Source organism: Gigantopelta aegis, chromosome 9 (assembly GCF_016097555.1).
Source record: "Gigantopelta aegis isolate Gae_Host chromosome 9, Gae_host_genome, whole genome shotgun sequence".
Taxonomy (NCBI): Eukaryota; Metazoa; Mollusca; class Gastropoda; order Neomphalida; family Peltospiridae; genus Gigantopelta; species Gigantopelta aegis.
This window is the reverse complement of record NC_054707.1, coordinates 81,662,433-81,678,167: the sequence shown is the minus strand read 5'-3', so window position 1 is coordinate 81,678,167 and position 15,735 is coordinate 81,662,433. Positions and strand designations below refer to the sequence as shown.

The 15,735-nt window shown below is 38.7% G+C and overlaps 1 protein-coding gene across 1 annotated transcript in view; it reads left to right on the top strand.

The window, feature by feature from the left end:
* LOC121381786 (cysteine--tRNA ligase, cytoplasmic-like) overlaps positions 1 to 15,735 on the top strand; it is a 270,786-nt gene that overhangs the window by 201,109 nt on the left and 53,942 nt on the right. Inside the window, exon 3 of the mRNA XM_041511141.1 lies at positions 13,534 to 13,622. Within this exon, the coding sequence (XP_041367075.1) occupies positions 13,534 to 13,622 (89 nt within the window). The remainder of the gene's footprint in view (positions 1 to 13,533; positions 13,623 to 15,735) is intronic.

The window sequence follows — 15,735 nt, the reverse complement described above, 5'->3', positions numbered from 1 at the left end:
ATATGTTATGAATGTTTGCTATATTCTATAATGTGTGGAGAAATATAATGTGGTCGCTTATGACAGGTGACTGTTTAATGCAGTTCAGTATGTACTATATTTTGTGAGTTGAGAGAAATATAATGTTGTCGCTTACGACAGGTGACTGTTTAATGCAGTTCAGTATGTATTATATTTTGTGAGTTGAGAGAAATATAATGTGGTCGCTTATGACAGGTGACTGTTTAATGCAGTTCAATATGTACTATATTTTGTGAGTTGAGAGAAATATAACATGGTCTCTTATGACAGGTGACTGTTTAATGCAGTTCAGTATGTACTATATTTTGTGAGTTGAGAGAAATATAACGTGGTCTCTAATGACAGGTGGCTGCATAAGGGAGGTAGCCTGTGTGGAAGGTTTCACTGTGTAAGGTGTTTTGTTTTTCCAATCCAACATTAATGCTTCTTTTTATCCCTTTTTGATTTGTTGCATAATCCAGTAAGTGGAAACTAAAAATATCGGCTTTCATGTACATGGTCATAAAAGCTCGAATAGGATTATTATAAATTAAAAATTAATGTCATTTCAACACCAATCCATCGACAGTAACACACATTTTTTTTGTATATATGAAAAAAATATATATTGAGAGAAATAAAAGTTGGTGAAAAAAATTCTATTCCTGCTTTTTTATTATGATTGCGAGGAAATGTAATGGATCCTGTTCTTTGGTTTGCATGCGCAGCTGTATCGTCGAATCTTAATATTGTATGATCTCACAGGTAATAAATTTTTGCTTGAACGGACAAAAACAGTCATGGATCCATTGACAGGACTAATAGAAAAACAGCAGCGACTGAGTGCAGAATACAATTAGCGCCTATCGATATCTCCGCGTGTTTGTTGCTAATCCATGGCAGCGTACCTGATACTATTTTACAGAAAATAGATTTAATTAATTCTTTTGTACGGGGTGTGAGACGATTTATTTCAAAGTGTAGCATATTCGAGAAATTGATGAAATGGTTTCATGATATTGTGATGGAGCTTTTTATATGAATATGGCTGCATTTGCGTTGGTTATTGTTCCCAAATAGCATATTTCAAATGTCTGGCCATGAAAAAATCCCAAACATAAAAGAAGCCATCCATTCATCCATCCATCCATTCATCCAATCATCCAATCCATCTATCCATCCAATCATCCTATCCATCCATTCATCCAATCATCCTATCCATCTATCCATCCAATCATCCTATCCATCCATCCATCCATCCATCCATCCATCCATCCATCCATCCATCCATCCATCCATCCATCCATCCATCCCTCCCTCCATCCATCCATCCATCCATCCATCCATCCATCCATCTATCCACCCACCCATCCAATCATCCTATCCATCCATCCATCCATCCATCCATTGTTCCATCCATCCATCCATCCATCCATCCATTGTTCCATCCACTGCATCCATCCATGCGTCCATCCATCCGTCTGTATATCTGTCCATCTGTCCATCCATCCATCCATCCATCCATCCATCCACTTATCATCTTATCTTTCCATCCATCCAGTGTTTGGTAACTTTGTTATGCCTGTCAGATTTAGCAAATGACAATGGAGAGGAACAAAAGAGGGAGGAAGTATGTGCAATGATATCATAAGATAGCTGGTGACATCACCGAAAGACACAGTGGGACATATCAGTTTCTAGTAGGACATATCACTTTGATACATACTAAAAGATGTTTTAATCGTATGGGTAATAAAATGCTGTATTAACCAGATTCTCTTCACAGTGGCTAAAAAATTGAATTGATGGTGGGCCGTAGCCCAGTGGTAAAGCACTCGCTTGATGTGTGGTTGATTGGGTTATTTCTCATTCTAGCCAGTGTATCAAGACTGATATATTAAAGACCATGGTATGTGCTATCCTGTCTGTGGGATGGTGCATATAAAAGGTCACTTGCTATTAATGGAAAAATGTAGTGGGTTCCTTTCTTAGACTATATATCAAAATGACCAAATGTTTGACATTTAATAGCCGATGATTAATAAATCAATGTGTTCTAGTGGTGCCATTAAACAAGGCAAACATTTTACAAACGGGAATCAGTACTTCTAATCTCCATGGTTACGTCACACCATGTTACCTTCCGAAATGGCTTTATATTCTGACAGAAGAAATAATTCCTCACATATTTGTGCAATAATAGGTTCAATACTGGTTGACATGCAAGTTAATAACTTTCACTTGAGTGGATAAAAACACTCCCAGCCCCATTGATGTTGTTAATAGCCGAAACCGTAATTGAGTGCGGATAGTCATCACAACTTATTGATGTCTTTTTGTTCGTGCCCGAGCTGAATTCAGATGATATTGTGACTTTGCGTTCACTTTTTTCCAAAGAAAAATAGATTAAATAAAAATCGGTGGGGGGGAAATTTCCTACCAGTATATGGAATCAGATTTGTATATGTTATCTAGGTTGTTGATTGTAAACAATTGTCTATTTCACCGAGTTATGTGTGTGTGCATTTTGAGCAATTTCTGGTGCTGATGACAGATACACATATGATCACTATATGATACAAAACAATCATTTTAATTTCATATATAGTATTGATTGTGCATTTCAGTTAGTTATAAGGGTCTTTCACAGTTTTGGTACTTCTGATAATGTAATGTAATGCGATAATGTAAAGTATGTGTTAATAATTTGTGTTTTTAATTTGATGGTTATGGTTGATTATAAATGCCACACACACATGTGGAGATGTGCATGTACTTGATGGACATTTCTTTAATTATATATATATATATATATTTCTGTATATGTGGTCTGTATCCACATGCTTTAATGGAACACCAAGACTGATATGTATTAAGCAGTCACCTGTCTTCAGAAGGCACCTTACAATGTTTGAAAAACATATAAAATAATACAAACTGACTATATTAAACAGCTACTTCGCTTTAAACGTTGTATCTTTAGATGATTCGTTAACACAGATGCGACTGTAATCTGAAATGTATAAATGAAAGGTGATGTATTATATCACATGCATTCTGTAACCTGTTATATCTTTAGGTGACTCGTTAACACAGACGTGACTGTAATCTGAAATGTATAAATGAGAGTTGATGTATTATATCACATGCGTTCTGTAACCTGTTATATCTTTAGGTGATTCGTTAACACAGATGCAACTGTAATCTGAAATGTATAAATGAAAGGTGATGTATGTATTAAATGATTTCTATAACCTGTTATATATTTAGGTGACCAGTAATTTACACAAATGCGACTGTAATGTGAAATATATAAATGAAAGGTGATGTATGTATAACACGAGTTCTGTGACCTGTTATATCTTTAGGTGACTCGTTAACACAGACACAACTGTAATCTGAAATGTATATAAATGAAAGGTGATTTATATATATCACAAGCGTTCTATAACCTGCTATATTTTTAGGTGATTCGTTAACACAGATGCGACTATAATGTGAAATGTATAAATGAAAGGTGATGTATGTATATCACACAAGTTCTATATCTTAAGGTGATTCATTAACACAGACATGACTGTAATCTGAAATATATAAATGAGAGTTGATGTATGTATATCACACGCATTCTACGTCCTGTTGAATACAGATGGCTCCATCTGTGGTGTGATGATAGCACTGTGATGGTCCGGATATGCTGGTGAGAATGTCCAGGAACTCGGGGACACCCAGCCAGCTGTGTTAGTGATTGCCGCCCCCAGGCCTGTAATCACTGCATTCATTTTACATGAGAGTAATTATTTGTCAATATGTAAAATGTCTTCAGGACACCAGTATGTATCTGGTCTGCTGTGATGGAACCTTTATTTGTCACATGTTCCTGGCACTCTGGGCTTTCTCTCTGTTAGCAAGAAATAATTGTTGAGGCGTCTGAGTGATAAATTATCTCTCATCTGTTGTTTTGTCTGGAACCTAATAGCAATGGGTTTTCGGGGGGGGGGGGGGTATGCTAGGGTATCATTAAACATTTGTTCATGTGCTGTCTGTCCATCTGTTACTGTGTCCATCCATCCATCCATCCGTCCATCCGCTCGTCCATCCATCCATCCGTTTGTTCGTCCATCCACCCATCCATCCATCTATCTGTCCGTCTATCCATCCATCCATCTATTCATCCACTAGTCCATCCATCCATCCACTCATCCATCTGTTCATCTATCCATCCATCTGTCCGTCCATCCATCCATCCATCCGTCCGTCCGTCTGTCCATCCGTCTGTCCGTCCGTCCATCGATCTGTTTGTCCATTAGTCCCATTCATCCATTCATTCTGTTAAAGCTATGGTTCAACCTTAAATGAAGGACCCTCTATGTAGCAACCACTGACTTGCAAAGGGCACACATGCAGGTCCCCTACATTCATGAATTCATGGATTTTATTTCTGTCTTAATATAGGTCACCTTACTCCTAAATTGTATAAAATAATTCTGACCTTTATTAAACAAACACCTGTGTTAATGACTGATCTTCCAAAATAATCCATTGCTGTGACGTCACACTGTTCTAACCACTTATGTATGAGAGTTTTTTGTTCATACTCCATATACAATGTACATTTAAAAAAAAGAAGAAGATTTTCTTTAATGACACCACAAGTTCACAATGATTTATTGATCATCGGCTATTGGATGTCAAACATTTGAAACCCGCTACATGTTTCCATTAGTAGCAACGGATCTTTTATTGTCACCATCCCACAGACAGGATAACACATACCATAGACTTTGATTTACCAGTCATGTTGCACTGGCTGAAATGAGAAATAGTCCAATGGGCCCACCGACAGGGATCGATCCCAGACCTACCACACATCAAGCAAGTGCTTTACCAATGGGCTACATCTTACCCGCCCATATAAATATGGATAAAAATCTGGCCTGTGCCTTGTTCCCTTCGATTAGAGACTGTGCTTCCCTCACTAGAAATTGCCCCTCCCCCAGATTGCCCCATAGAGATTGCCCCTCTCCTCCTAATCCTGTTGATATAATTTCTATGGCCTTAAACACTATAACAGTTTTCAAGAATCTACAGCTGTGAACAATGCAATTTGAACCTTTTTTAACGTTCAGGTCAGAGGTCAGAATCTGCTTTAGGGCAACACGCCACCATTAGTCATGTCGTTACTTGCTGTAGCAGCTTAATATAGTCCGGTTTGTCCTGTCGTTACTTGCTGTAGCAGCTTAATATAGTCCGGTTTGTCCTGTCGTTACTTGCTGTAGCAGCTTAATATAGTCCGGTTTGTCCTGTCGTTACTTGCTGTAGCAGCTTAATATAGTCCGGTTTGTCCTGTCGTTACTTGCTGTAGCAGCTTAATATAGTCCGGTTTGTCCTGTCTTTACTTGCTGTAGCAGCTTAATATAGTCCGGTTTGTCCTGTCATTACTTGCTGTAGCAGCTTAATATAGTCCGGTTTAGGAAAAAGTTCCTCATAAACAAAAAAAATCTTTCTTTGAGTGTTGTATTTTTCACAGAATATATTCTGACATAGAAATTGTATTGAACTGCATGGAGTAATTAACGGTGGTGTATAACCTTAGAGAATGGACTTCCTGTACATTCTCCACTGCTTGATTAAACTATTACAACTTGGTCTGTATTAAGCAGCTGATTGTCTTAAAGCAACTACATGGTGGACCTTTTGGGTGGCTTTATAAATGGGTTTTTGTTGTATATTTTATTAAATATTGTATAAATAAACTTGTTAACTCCTGCACATTTAATTAATTCAAATGTAAAAGTTCAGGCGAAATGGAATAGTTTCAAGTTAGCATCACTCACCTGATGTATTGTCAGTCTATAGAAGTCAGCATCTATGTAATACATCACTCACCTGATGTATTGTCAGTCTATAGCAGTCAGCATCTATGTAATACATCACTCACCTGATGTATTGTCAGTCTATAGCAGTCAGCATCTATGTAATACAGCACTCGCCTGATGTATTGTCAGTCTATAGAAATCAGCATCTATGTAATACAGCACTCGCCTGATGTATTGTCAGTCTATAGGAGTGAGCATCTATGTAATACATCACTCACCTGATGTATTGTCAGTGTATAGCAGTCAGCATCTATGTAATACAGCACTCACCTGATGTATTGTCAGTCTATAGGAGTGAGCATCTATGTAATACAGCACTTGCCTGATGTATTGTCAGTCTATAGAAGTCAGCATCTATGTAATACAGCACTCGCCTGATGTATTGTCAGTCTATAGGAGTGAGCATCTATGTAATACATCACTCACCTGATGTATTGTCAGTCTATAGCAGTCAGCATCTATGTAATACATCACTCACCTGATGTATTGTCAGTGTATAGGAGTTAGCATCTATGTAATACAGCACTCACCTTATGTATTGTCAGTCTATAGGATTGTTCCCGTCGGTGGGCCCATTGAGCTATTTCTCATTCCAGTCACTTCTCCACGACTGGTATATCAAAGGCTGTGGTATGTGCTATCCTGTCTGTGGGATGGTGCATATAAAAGATCCCTTGCTACTAAAGGAAAAATGTAGTGGGTGCCCTATCTAAGACTATCAATGGCATACCCAACATGAGGCAAATGAGGCGTTTGCCTCGTCTGGAATTTCCCCAGATTTATTTTATTTTTCCCATGTCACTGATATTTATTTTACAGGTCTGGGTTTGCCTCAGCATTTTTTCCTTTCTGGCTATGCCCCAAACTATACATCAAAATTACCAAATGTTTGACATCCAATAGACGATGATTAATAAATCAATATGCTCTAGTGGTGTCATTAAATAAAATTTTAACATATGTAATATGTTTTGTGAAACTGTTCTTGTGGACTTTTTTTTCACTTTCATGGAGGAATGAATGGATGGATGGATGGATGAATGAATGAAGAAATGTTTAAATGAATGAATTTATAAAGGAAGGAAGGAAGGAAGGAAGGAAAGAGTGTGCATTATTAACAGTACGCCAGTGCAAAGGAATTAAAAGATATTTTACTGGATTTTACAATTGAAGAAACTGAATCTGTTGATCCATGACTACAATCATTGGTTAGTTAGCAGCAAATGGGTGAAATAATCCTTTCTCTTTGAAGATATTTCCTCAAAGAATTATTTTTCCGGAAGTGTAAAACAATTAACACTTTCGTTTGTTGTGCGTGCTTGTTTATGTCTTTGAACACAAAGCAAACTCCTCTGTACTGCTTTAATCTTGTTTTATTACTTTTGTTTGCACTTGAAAAGAAATCAAAATATATAAATAAATTATTACCTCCCACCAAAACGATGGTTTATGCCAAATTTATTTCTCTTACTGAAGATTGGTGTCCAATTATTCAGCAATTGTGAGAATGAAGATTCTTCTTTTCAAGTAAAATTACACCAGGATTATACAAAGTTCTACATGAAGTAACAACAAAGAAAGGTTAAAGTTTGTTTATTTTAGCAACGCCACTAGAGCACATTGATTTATTAATCACCGACTATTGGATGTCAAACATTTGGTAATTTTGACATATAGTCTTAGGAAACCCTATACATTTTTGCATTAGTAGCAAGGATTTTTTATATGCACTATCCCACAGACAGGATAGCACATACCACATCCTTTGATATACCAGAAACGAGAAATACATGTAGCCCAATGGGCCCACTCATGGGAATCGATCTTAGACTGACCACGCCTCAATCAAGCATTTTACCACCAAGCCCCTTAACAAAGAAAGGAAAAAGAAAGAAATGTTTTATTTAACGACACACTCAACACATTTTATTTACGGTTATATGGCATCAGACATATGGTTAAGAACCACACACATATTGAGAGGAAACCTGCTGTCACCACTTCATGAGCTACTCTTTTCAATTAGCAGCAAGGGATCTTTTATATGCACCATCCCACAGACAGGGTAGTACATTGATATACCATTCGTGGTGCACTGGCTGGAACAAGAAATAGCCCAATGGGTCCACCGACGAGGATTGATCCCAGACCGACCGTGCATTCTTAACAAAGAAAGGAAAAATATTTATTTATTATTTCTTTTTTTTCTTTTTTCTTTTTTTGTATTAAAGACACTTCAGTACATTGTAAACCACAGCTATTGGTGTTTAACATATAATTATTTCAACATTTAATAAGAAATCATATGTCACCATATAGGTTACTCTTACTGAATAGCAGCAAGGATTTTTTACATGTGCTTTACAAAGGACAGGAATTCACAAACCACGGCCTTTGATAAATACCAGTCATGGATCACAGGTTGGGACAAGATAAAAGACCCTTTAGGTCCAACAAGGACAATCGATTTTACAACCTATCATGCTTTAGTCGAGCACTCTAACTGAGCTAACCGGCCTCGGTGGCATTGTGGTTAGGCCATCGGTCTACAGGCTGGTAGGTACTGGGTTCGGATCCCAGTCGAAGCATGGGATTTTTAATCCAGATACCGACTCCAAACCCTGAGTGAGTGCTCCACAAGGCTCAATGGGTAGGTGTAAACCACTTGCACCGACCAGTGATCCATAACTGGTTCAACAAAGGCCATGGTTAGTGCTATCCTGCCTGTGGGAAGCGCAAATAAAAGATCCTTTGCTGCTAATCAGAAAGAGTAGCCCATGTAGTGGCGACAGCGGGTTTCCTCTCAAAATCTGTGTGGTCCTTAACCATATGTGTGATGCCATATAACCGTAAATAAAATGTGTTGAGTGCGTCGTTAAATAAAACCTGTTATGTCCTCCAAGGATGGGCGATCCTATGACCTATCATACCTCAGGCAGGTGCTCTACCACTGCGCAAACTACACACATGCTGTTCAAAATTAAGAATAATTAATAAAAAACCCAAGGGTCTTACTGTATGTAAATGTATGCTAAGCTGCACAAAGGCCGGGCGTCTGACTTGTCAAGTGATATTCAGTAGGGAGTGCGACACCTGCGTCGTCATTGTAAGAACCGTCTGTGTGAAACTTGGCCTACCCCAAACCCATACCCACTCACTCAGTGTCAGGTATTCAAACTCACCCACTCGGACCCACAGGGTTAATCATTTTCCAGCAAACAGTATTTACCTTTTAGTGGAAAAGTCTGTTATTTGAATTACACCCAGCCATCGGTTCATATTCGTTGTAAAGCCGGCTTTGGTGAAAATGTCAATAGACCGTGTTTCATTTTCCTAAGCGTCGTTCAAACATGGTTTACTGTGAAGTGCGGGAGAAGAAAAGATGTTTTTTAAACAAATAATTGCTAGTTTTATAATCACAACAGTAAACACTTATTGATTTTACAAAGAAGCCAAGTGGGTTTTTATGAGTATTAATTGATTTCAGTTTAAATCGATATGGAAATTGAAAATTTAATTTACTTAACATAAAGGTTGTATTCATTGTTATTGTATAGATGGCTGATAGGTATGGTGTTTTGGTGTAAGCTGTATTGAGGTGTCAGAATTTGGTTTGTGTGTTTTATTGTTACATCCGCACTGTACCAGACCCGGATCTGTGTTATGGTCTAAAATGACACGAAACGTTGGTTTTCATTTGTTTGGGTTTTTTTCCTTCTTTATCTACCTGGCTGTCTCGCCACAGAACTTTTAATAATGCTGTAAATGATTAGCAGTAATATGTAGCATCATTTATTTGTGCAAATACTATTATCTGTTCTAATAAATTAATGTCCTAGAAATTGAAATTTATGTGGTGGGTATATATAGATATTATATGAGCTTGTGTGTCATACTGATTATATTACCAGAGCAAGAGCGAGGATAATACATGAATCCTGATACGAGTTTCATAAGATCAGTATTATTAACACACGAGTGTAATAATTTCTTTATTATTCACATTATCCAAAATATTATTTTTATGAATAACAAGCTTAGACCATGTCAAAACATTTCAAATGTATGGCATCATTTTGATAATGTTTATACATATCTAACACTGGGGAAGCTGCATTAAGTTTTGACATTGCTTCACAAAATGACGTCATTCGTTGGGCACGTGAAATCATTATGACACATGTGGGTCATACTGGTTATATTTCCATGATTATCTTGAATTATGTAGATAATAGATATAAAAATATACTGATGTCAAGAAATAAGTGATCACAAAAATAGTAACAGCAGATAGAGATTGCAACCACAACCCTCAATCCATATGTCAGAAGTTGGTCATGCTTCTGCAGTCATTTTGGCTCTATTGACACTCAATCCCACATTACAATTCTGTATGAAATACAGAGATTATTATGCTAATAGTGAATAAAATTGGGTCTATACAGTGCCATGTGTTCTCTAATGTCTTTCTGTCAGTATATGATTGCTCAGCCCCATGTGATCAGATCTCGATCAGCCTTAACTCATTTCATAAATACATAGAGGATATTTCATGTTTTTTGTCAAAGTCGTGAGATATGATTGCAAACTTTACTCGATGAGATATAAATCATATTTGACAAAAAACATGAAATTTTCTATTTATTATATAACTTTTGGCAATTTACCTTTATTTTTAAAATGCCAGCAGCAAAATAGTTCCGGTTTTCTTACAGTGAAGATAACACTTTCTATAGTGATGATAACACAGTTTAGAGTGAAATAGTGAATTTATCACTCTAAAATGTGTTATCATCACTGAGTGACTGATAACACTTTTATTTCACTGCTATTTTAAGATATTTCACTAAATGTTATATAATAAAGTGAAACCTCTCTAAATCAGACACCCATGAGACCAAGTAAAAAATCCAGTTATCATGGGGGTCCTGTTTAGAGAGGTTCGGTTCTTTACTGATTGTTTAAAAAGGAGTGTGAGAGAACATCTAGTTTTGAGGGAATTTCAGTTTTACACAGGGTCTGGTTTTGAAGGCTTTCACTGTATATTATATGGCCTACAGTTCAGTCCAACTTTATTTTCATGCTTATATCCAATTAAGGTTCAAGCACGCTGAACTGGGCACACACCTCAGCTATCTGATCTGTCTGTCCATGACAGTGGGTTAATTGTTAGTGGTTATAGTGAGAGAAAAGATGGTGTAGTGGCCTTACACCTACCCATTGAGTTGTTAAAACTGGCTCTGGGTGGGAGCCGGTACCGGGCTGTGAACCCACTATCTACCAGTCTTAGTGGTTATAGTGAGAGAAAAGATGGTGTAGTGGCCTTACACCTACCCATTGAGTTGTTAAAACTGGCTCTGGGTGGGAGCCGGTACCGGGCTGTGAACCCACTATCTACCAGTCTTAGTGGTTATAGTGAGAGAAAAGATGGTGTAGTGGCCTTATACCTACCCATTGAGTTGTTAAAACTGGCTCTGGGTGGGAGCCGGTACCGGGCTGCGAACCCACTATCTACCAGTCTTAGTGGTTATAGTGAGAGAAAAGATGGTGTAGTGGCCTTATACCTACCCATTGAGTTGTTAAAACGGGCTCTGGGTGGGAGCCGGTACCGGGCTGCGAACCCACTATCTACCAGTCTTAGTGGTTATAGTGAGAGAAAAGATGGTGTAGTGGCCTTATACCTACCCATTGAGTTGTTAAAACTGGCTCTGGGTGGGAGCCGGTACCGGGCTGCGAACCCAGTATCTACCAGCCTTAGTGGTTATAGTGAGAGAAAAGATGGTGTAGTGGCCTTATACCTACCCACTGAGTTGTTAAAACGGGCTCTGGGTGGGAGCCGGTACTGGGCTGCGAACCCAGTATCTACCAGTCTTATGTTCGATGGCTTAACCACGACACCACCGAGGCCTACATATGTGAAATTATCAAATTTGTAATTGATGTTTAAATAATGGTATCTATTTTTGCAATAATTTTTTTTTATTGTTAAAATGTTTTTTTATTCCTTATGTTCACTACAAATGTTCAGCACCCTCATTCTAAAATGAGAGACAGTTATCCTGGGAACATAAGTGATTTAAATTGTAAATTGGTGTTAATTCAGAAAATAAGTGATCTTTCAATTTCTCACTGCCCACTTGCTAGACCTGTCCATCCATCAGTAGTTGATGGAGAGTTATCACTATTGTGGTAATGGAGAAATCTAAACGTTTAATTTGATTGTGAAAACAGCCTGTAATTAGATAATTGCATGTAAACTGTTTGGAACAGGGTTTGAGGTGGCCTGCTTCATTTCAAGTGAGATTTGAGTCACATGGTAATCTCTTGTAAATCTTGTGTGTAGGCCTGATGGTGCAAGTCACAGCTGGCCATTGCTGCCATGCAGCTGGGATATGGTACTGTCCAAAAGTATTTTGTCTCAAATTCAGCAGAACAAGATCTTTCATGGCATTAGAAATTGGATTTAGTCCATTGGTTAGAATCCTCACCACTGGCTTTGATAATTTAGTGGTTGTGGTACTGTCCAAAAGTCTTTTGTCTCAAATTCAGCAGAACAAGATCTTTCATGGCATTAGAAATTGGATTTAGTCCATTGGTTAGAATCCTCACCACTGGCTTTGATAATTTAGTGGTTGTGGTACTGTCCAAAAGTATTTTGCCTTAAATTCAGCAATAAAACATCTTTCATTAATGATTATAAAATAGGATTTAGTTCACTGGCCTCAATAGTTTAGTGGCTATGGTATTATGCTAAAGTCTGTGGTATTGTCCTAAAGTCTTTTGTCACAAATTAAAAAATACATCTTTCATATCATTATAAACGAGGATTTAGTCCAGTGGTTAGAATCCCCACCTCTAGCCAGTCATATGATGCCACCTCACCATTCTCACACGTAATCTAATAGTGTAAGAACTAACCTGTATTAAGCAGCCACCTGTCTCTAAAATAATCTAATATAGTACATACTGAATTGTATTAATTAGCCACCTGTCTTAAAAGGACACAGTTTGATGTTCCTTTTGATGACTTGTTAACACAGACTGAAAGCTGCACTAGCAGAACATATTTCTACACTGTCTAGTAACTGAGTGTTCATAATGGTACATCAAAGGAGGCTATTTATGCTGCCCTGTCTGTGGAAATGTCACTTGCTAATTGAAAAAAAAAGAGGAAAGAAACGAACGGGAGGGGGGGGACATTAACCCCCAGAAACACACGCACACACACACACACACACGCACACGCAGACGCACACGCACACACACACACACACGTACGTCCCACCCGTAGTCTGTGTTTACTGGTTAACAGTTGTTATTTAAAAATGCATGTGGCTGGGTTTTTACATTATCCTCTCCTGTCTTTTCCTTGCATACACAGTGTTAGGGCCTGGTTTTTGTTGATGGTTCTGGCTTCAAATTCAGTTTGAGGGATGATCAACTGAACTTTAAATTTCACGGGAACAATTCAGTTTTGATTTTACTGCTGAAAATCTGTTTGCAATAAATAATTTGGCACATGTAAATTGTTTTCAACACTATGATGGTTCATTGTAAACCAGATTGATGAGGAGAAATTAGGCCTACATGTATGTGCATTTGTTTTGTGTTTTTACACAGTCATTTTTACAGGTTGTTAATTTTATCGTTACAGGAGGAGTTTATACCGCAGAATGGACGTCGTGTTCTCTGGTACAGCTGTGGTCCCACTGTCTATGATGCATCTCATATGGGACATGCCAGGTATTGCACCAGTTATAGAAATCAGGGTGAGGTGGCACATATCAGGTGTTACACCAGATATAGAAATCAGTGTGGGGTGGAACATGCCAGGTATTACACCACTTATAGAAATCAGTGTGGGGTGGGACATGCCAGGTATTACACCAGATACAGAAATCAGTGTGGGGTAGGACATGCCAGGTATTACACCAGATATAGAAATCAGGGTGAGGTGGGACATGCCAGGTATTACACCAGATATAGAAATCAGTGTGAGGTGGGACATGCCAGGTATTACACCACTTATAGAAATCAGGGTGAGGTGGGACATGCCAGGTATTACACCAGATATAGAAATCAGGGTGAGGTGGGACATGCCAGGTATTACACCAGATATAGAAATCAGGGTGAGGTGGGACATGCCAGGTATTACACCAGATATAGAAATCAGTGTGGGGTGGGACATGCCAGGTATTACACCAGATATAGAAATCAGTGTGAGGTGGGACATGCCAGGTATTACACCAGATATAGAAATCAGTGTGAGGTGGGACATGCCAGGTATTACACCAGATATAGAAATCAGTGTGGGGTGGGACATGCCAAGTATTACACCAGATATAGAAATCAGTGTGGGGTGGAACATGCCAGGTATTACACCACTTATAGAAATCAGTGTGGGGTGGGACATGCCAGGTATTACACCAGATATAGAAATCAGTGTGGGGTGGGACATGCCAGGTATTACACCAGATATAGAAATCAGTGTGGGGTGGGACATGCCAGGTATTACACCAGATACAGAAATCAGTGTGGGGTGGGACATGCCAGGTATTACACCAGATATAGAAATCAGTGTGGGGTGGGACATGCCAGGTATTACACCAGATATAGAAATTAGTGTGGGGTGGGACATGCCACATGCTAGGTATTACACCAGATATAGAAATCAGTGTGGGGTGGAACATGCCAGGTATTACACCAGATATAGAAATCAGTGTGGGGTGGAACATGCCAGGTATTACACCAGATATAGAAATCAGTGTGGGGTGGAACATGCCAGGTATTACACCAGATACAGAAATCAGTTTGGGGTGGAACATGCCAGGTATTACACCAGTTATAGAAATCAGTGTGGGATGGAACATGCCAGGTATTACACCAGATATAGAAATCAGGGTGAGGTGGGACATGCCATGTATTACACCAGATATAGAAATCAGTGTGAGGTGGGACATGCCAGGTATTACACCACTTATAGAAATCAGTGTGAGGTGGGACATGCCAGGTATTACACCAGATATAGAAATCAGGGTGAGGTGGGACATGCCATGTATTACACCAGATATAGAAATCAGTGTGAGGTGGGACATGCCAGGTATTACACCAGTTATAGAAATCAGTGTGAGGTGGGACATGCCAGGTATTACACCAGATATAGAAATCAGGGTGAGGTGGGACATGCCAGGTATTACACCAGATATAGAAATCAGTGTGGGGTGGAACATACCAGGTATTACACCACTTATAGAAATCAATGTGAGGTAGCACACCAGTCATAGAAATTAGGTATTACATCAGTTATAGAAATCAGGGTACATGCCAGGTATTTCACCAGTCATAGAAATCAGGATGGGATGGCATATACCAGTTATAGAATCATGGTGGAGTGGCACATACCAGTTATACAAATCAGGGTTGGATAGATCAGTATTTTACACCATGTGTGGAATTAGATGCCATTTTTCCATGGAACAGCACATACCACAGCCTTTGATACACCTGTCATGTAGTGCTGGTTGGAATGAGAAAATAAGCTAGTGAGTCCACCAGAGGGAACTGGTCCTCAGGAGAATGGAGTGACCACTGAATGACACTGCTGTCTTCGTACATCTGTTCTTGTCACATGAGATCTGTGGTAACAACTTCACAGTGTCGTGCTTGTCTCCAGGTTTCACCTCTAGCGCATGCGACATTAGCATTTAATTGTCACCCTGTAATGGTGTTGCCAACCCCAATTTGACAGCTGGGGCTCAACTCATGCATACATTTATTCACTGTTTTATGTTTCAATTTTCATCTTTCGGTTCCAGGCTGGGCAATCAGGTGGCAAAATAAAACAATGTGTGACTAA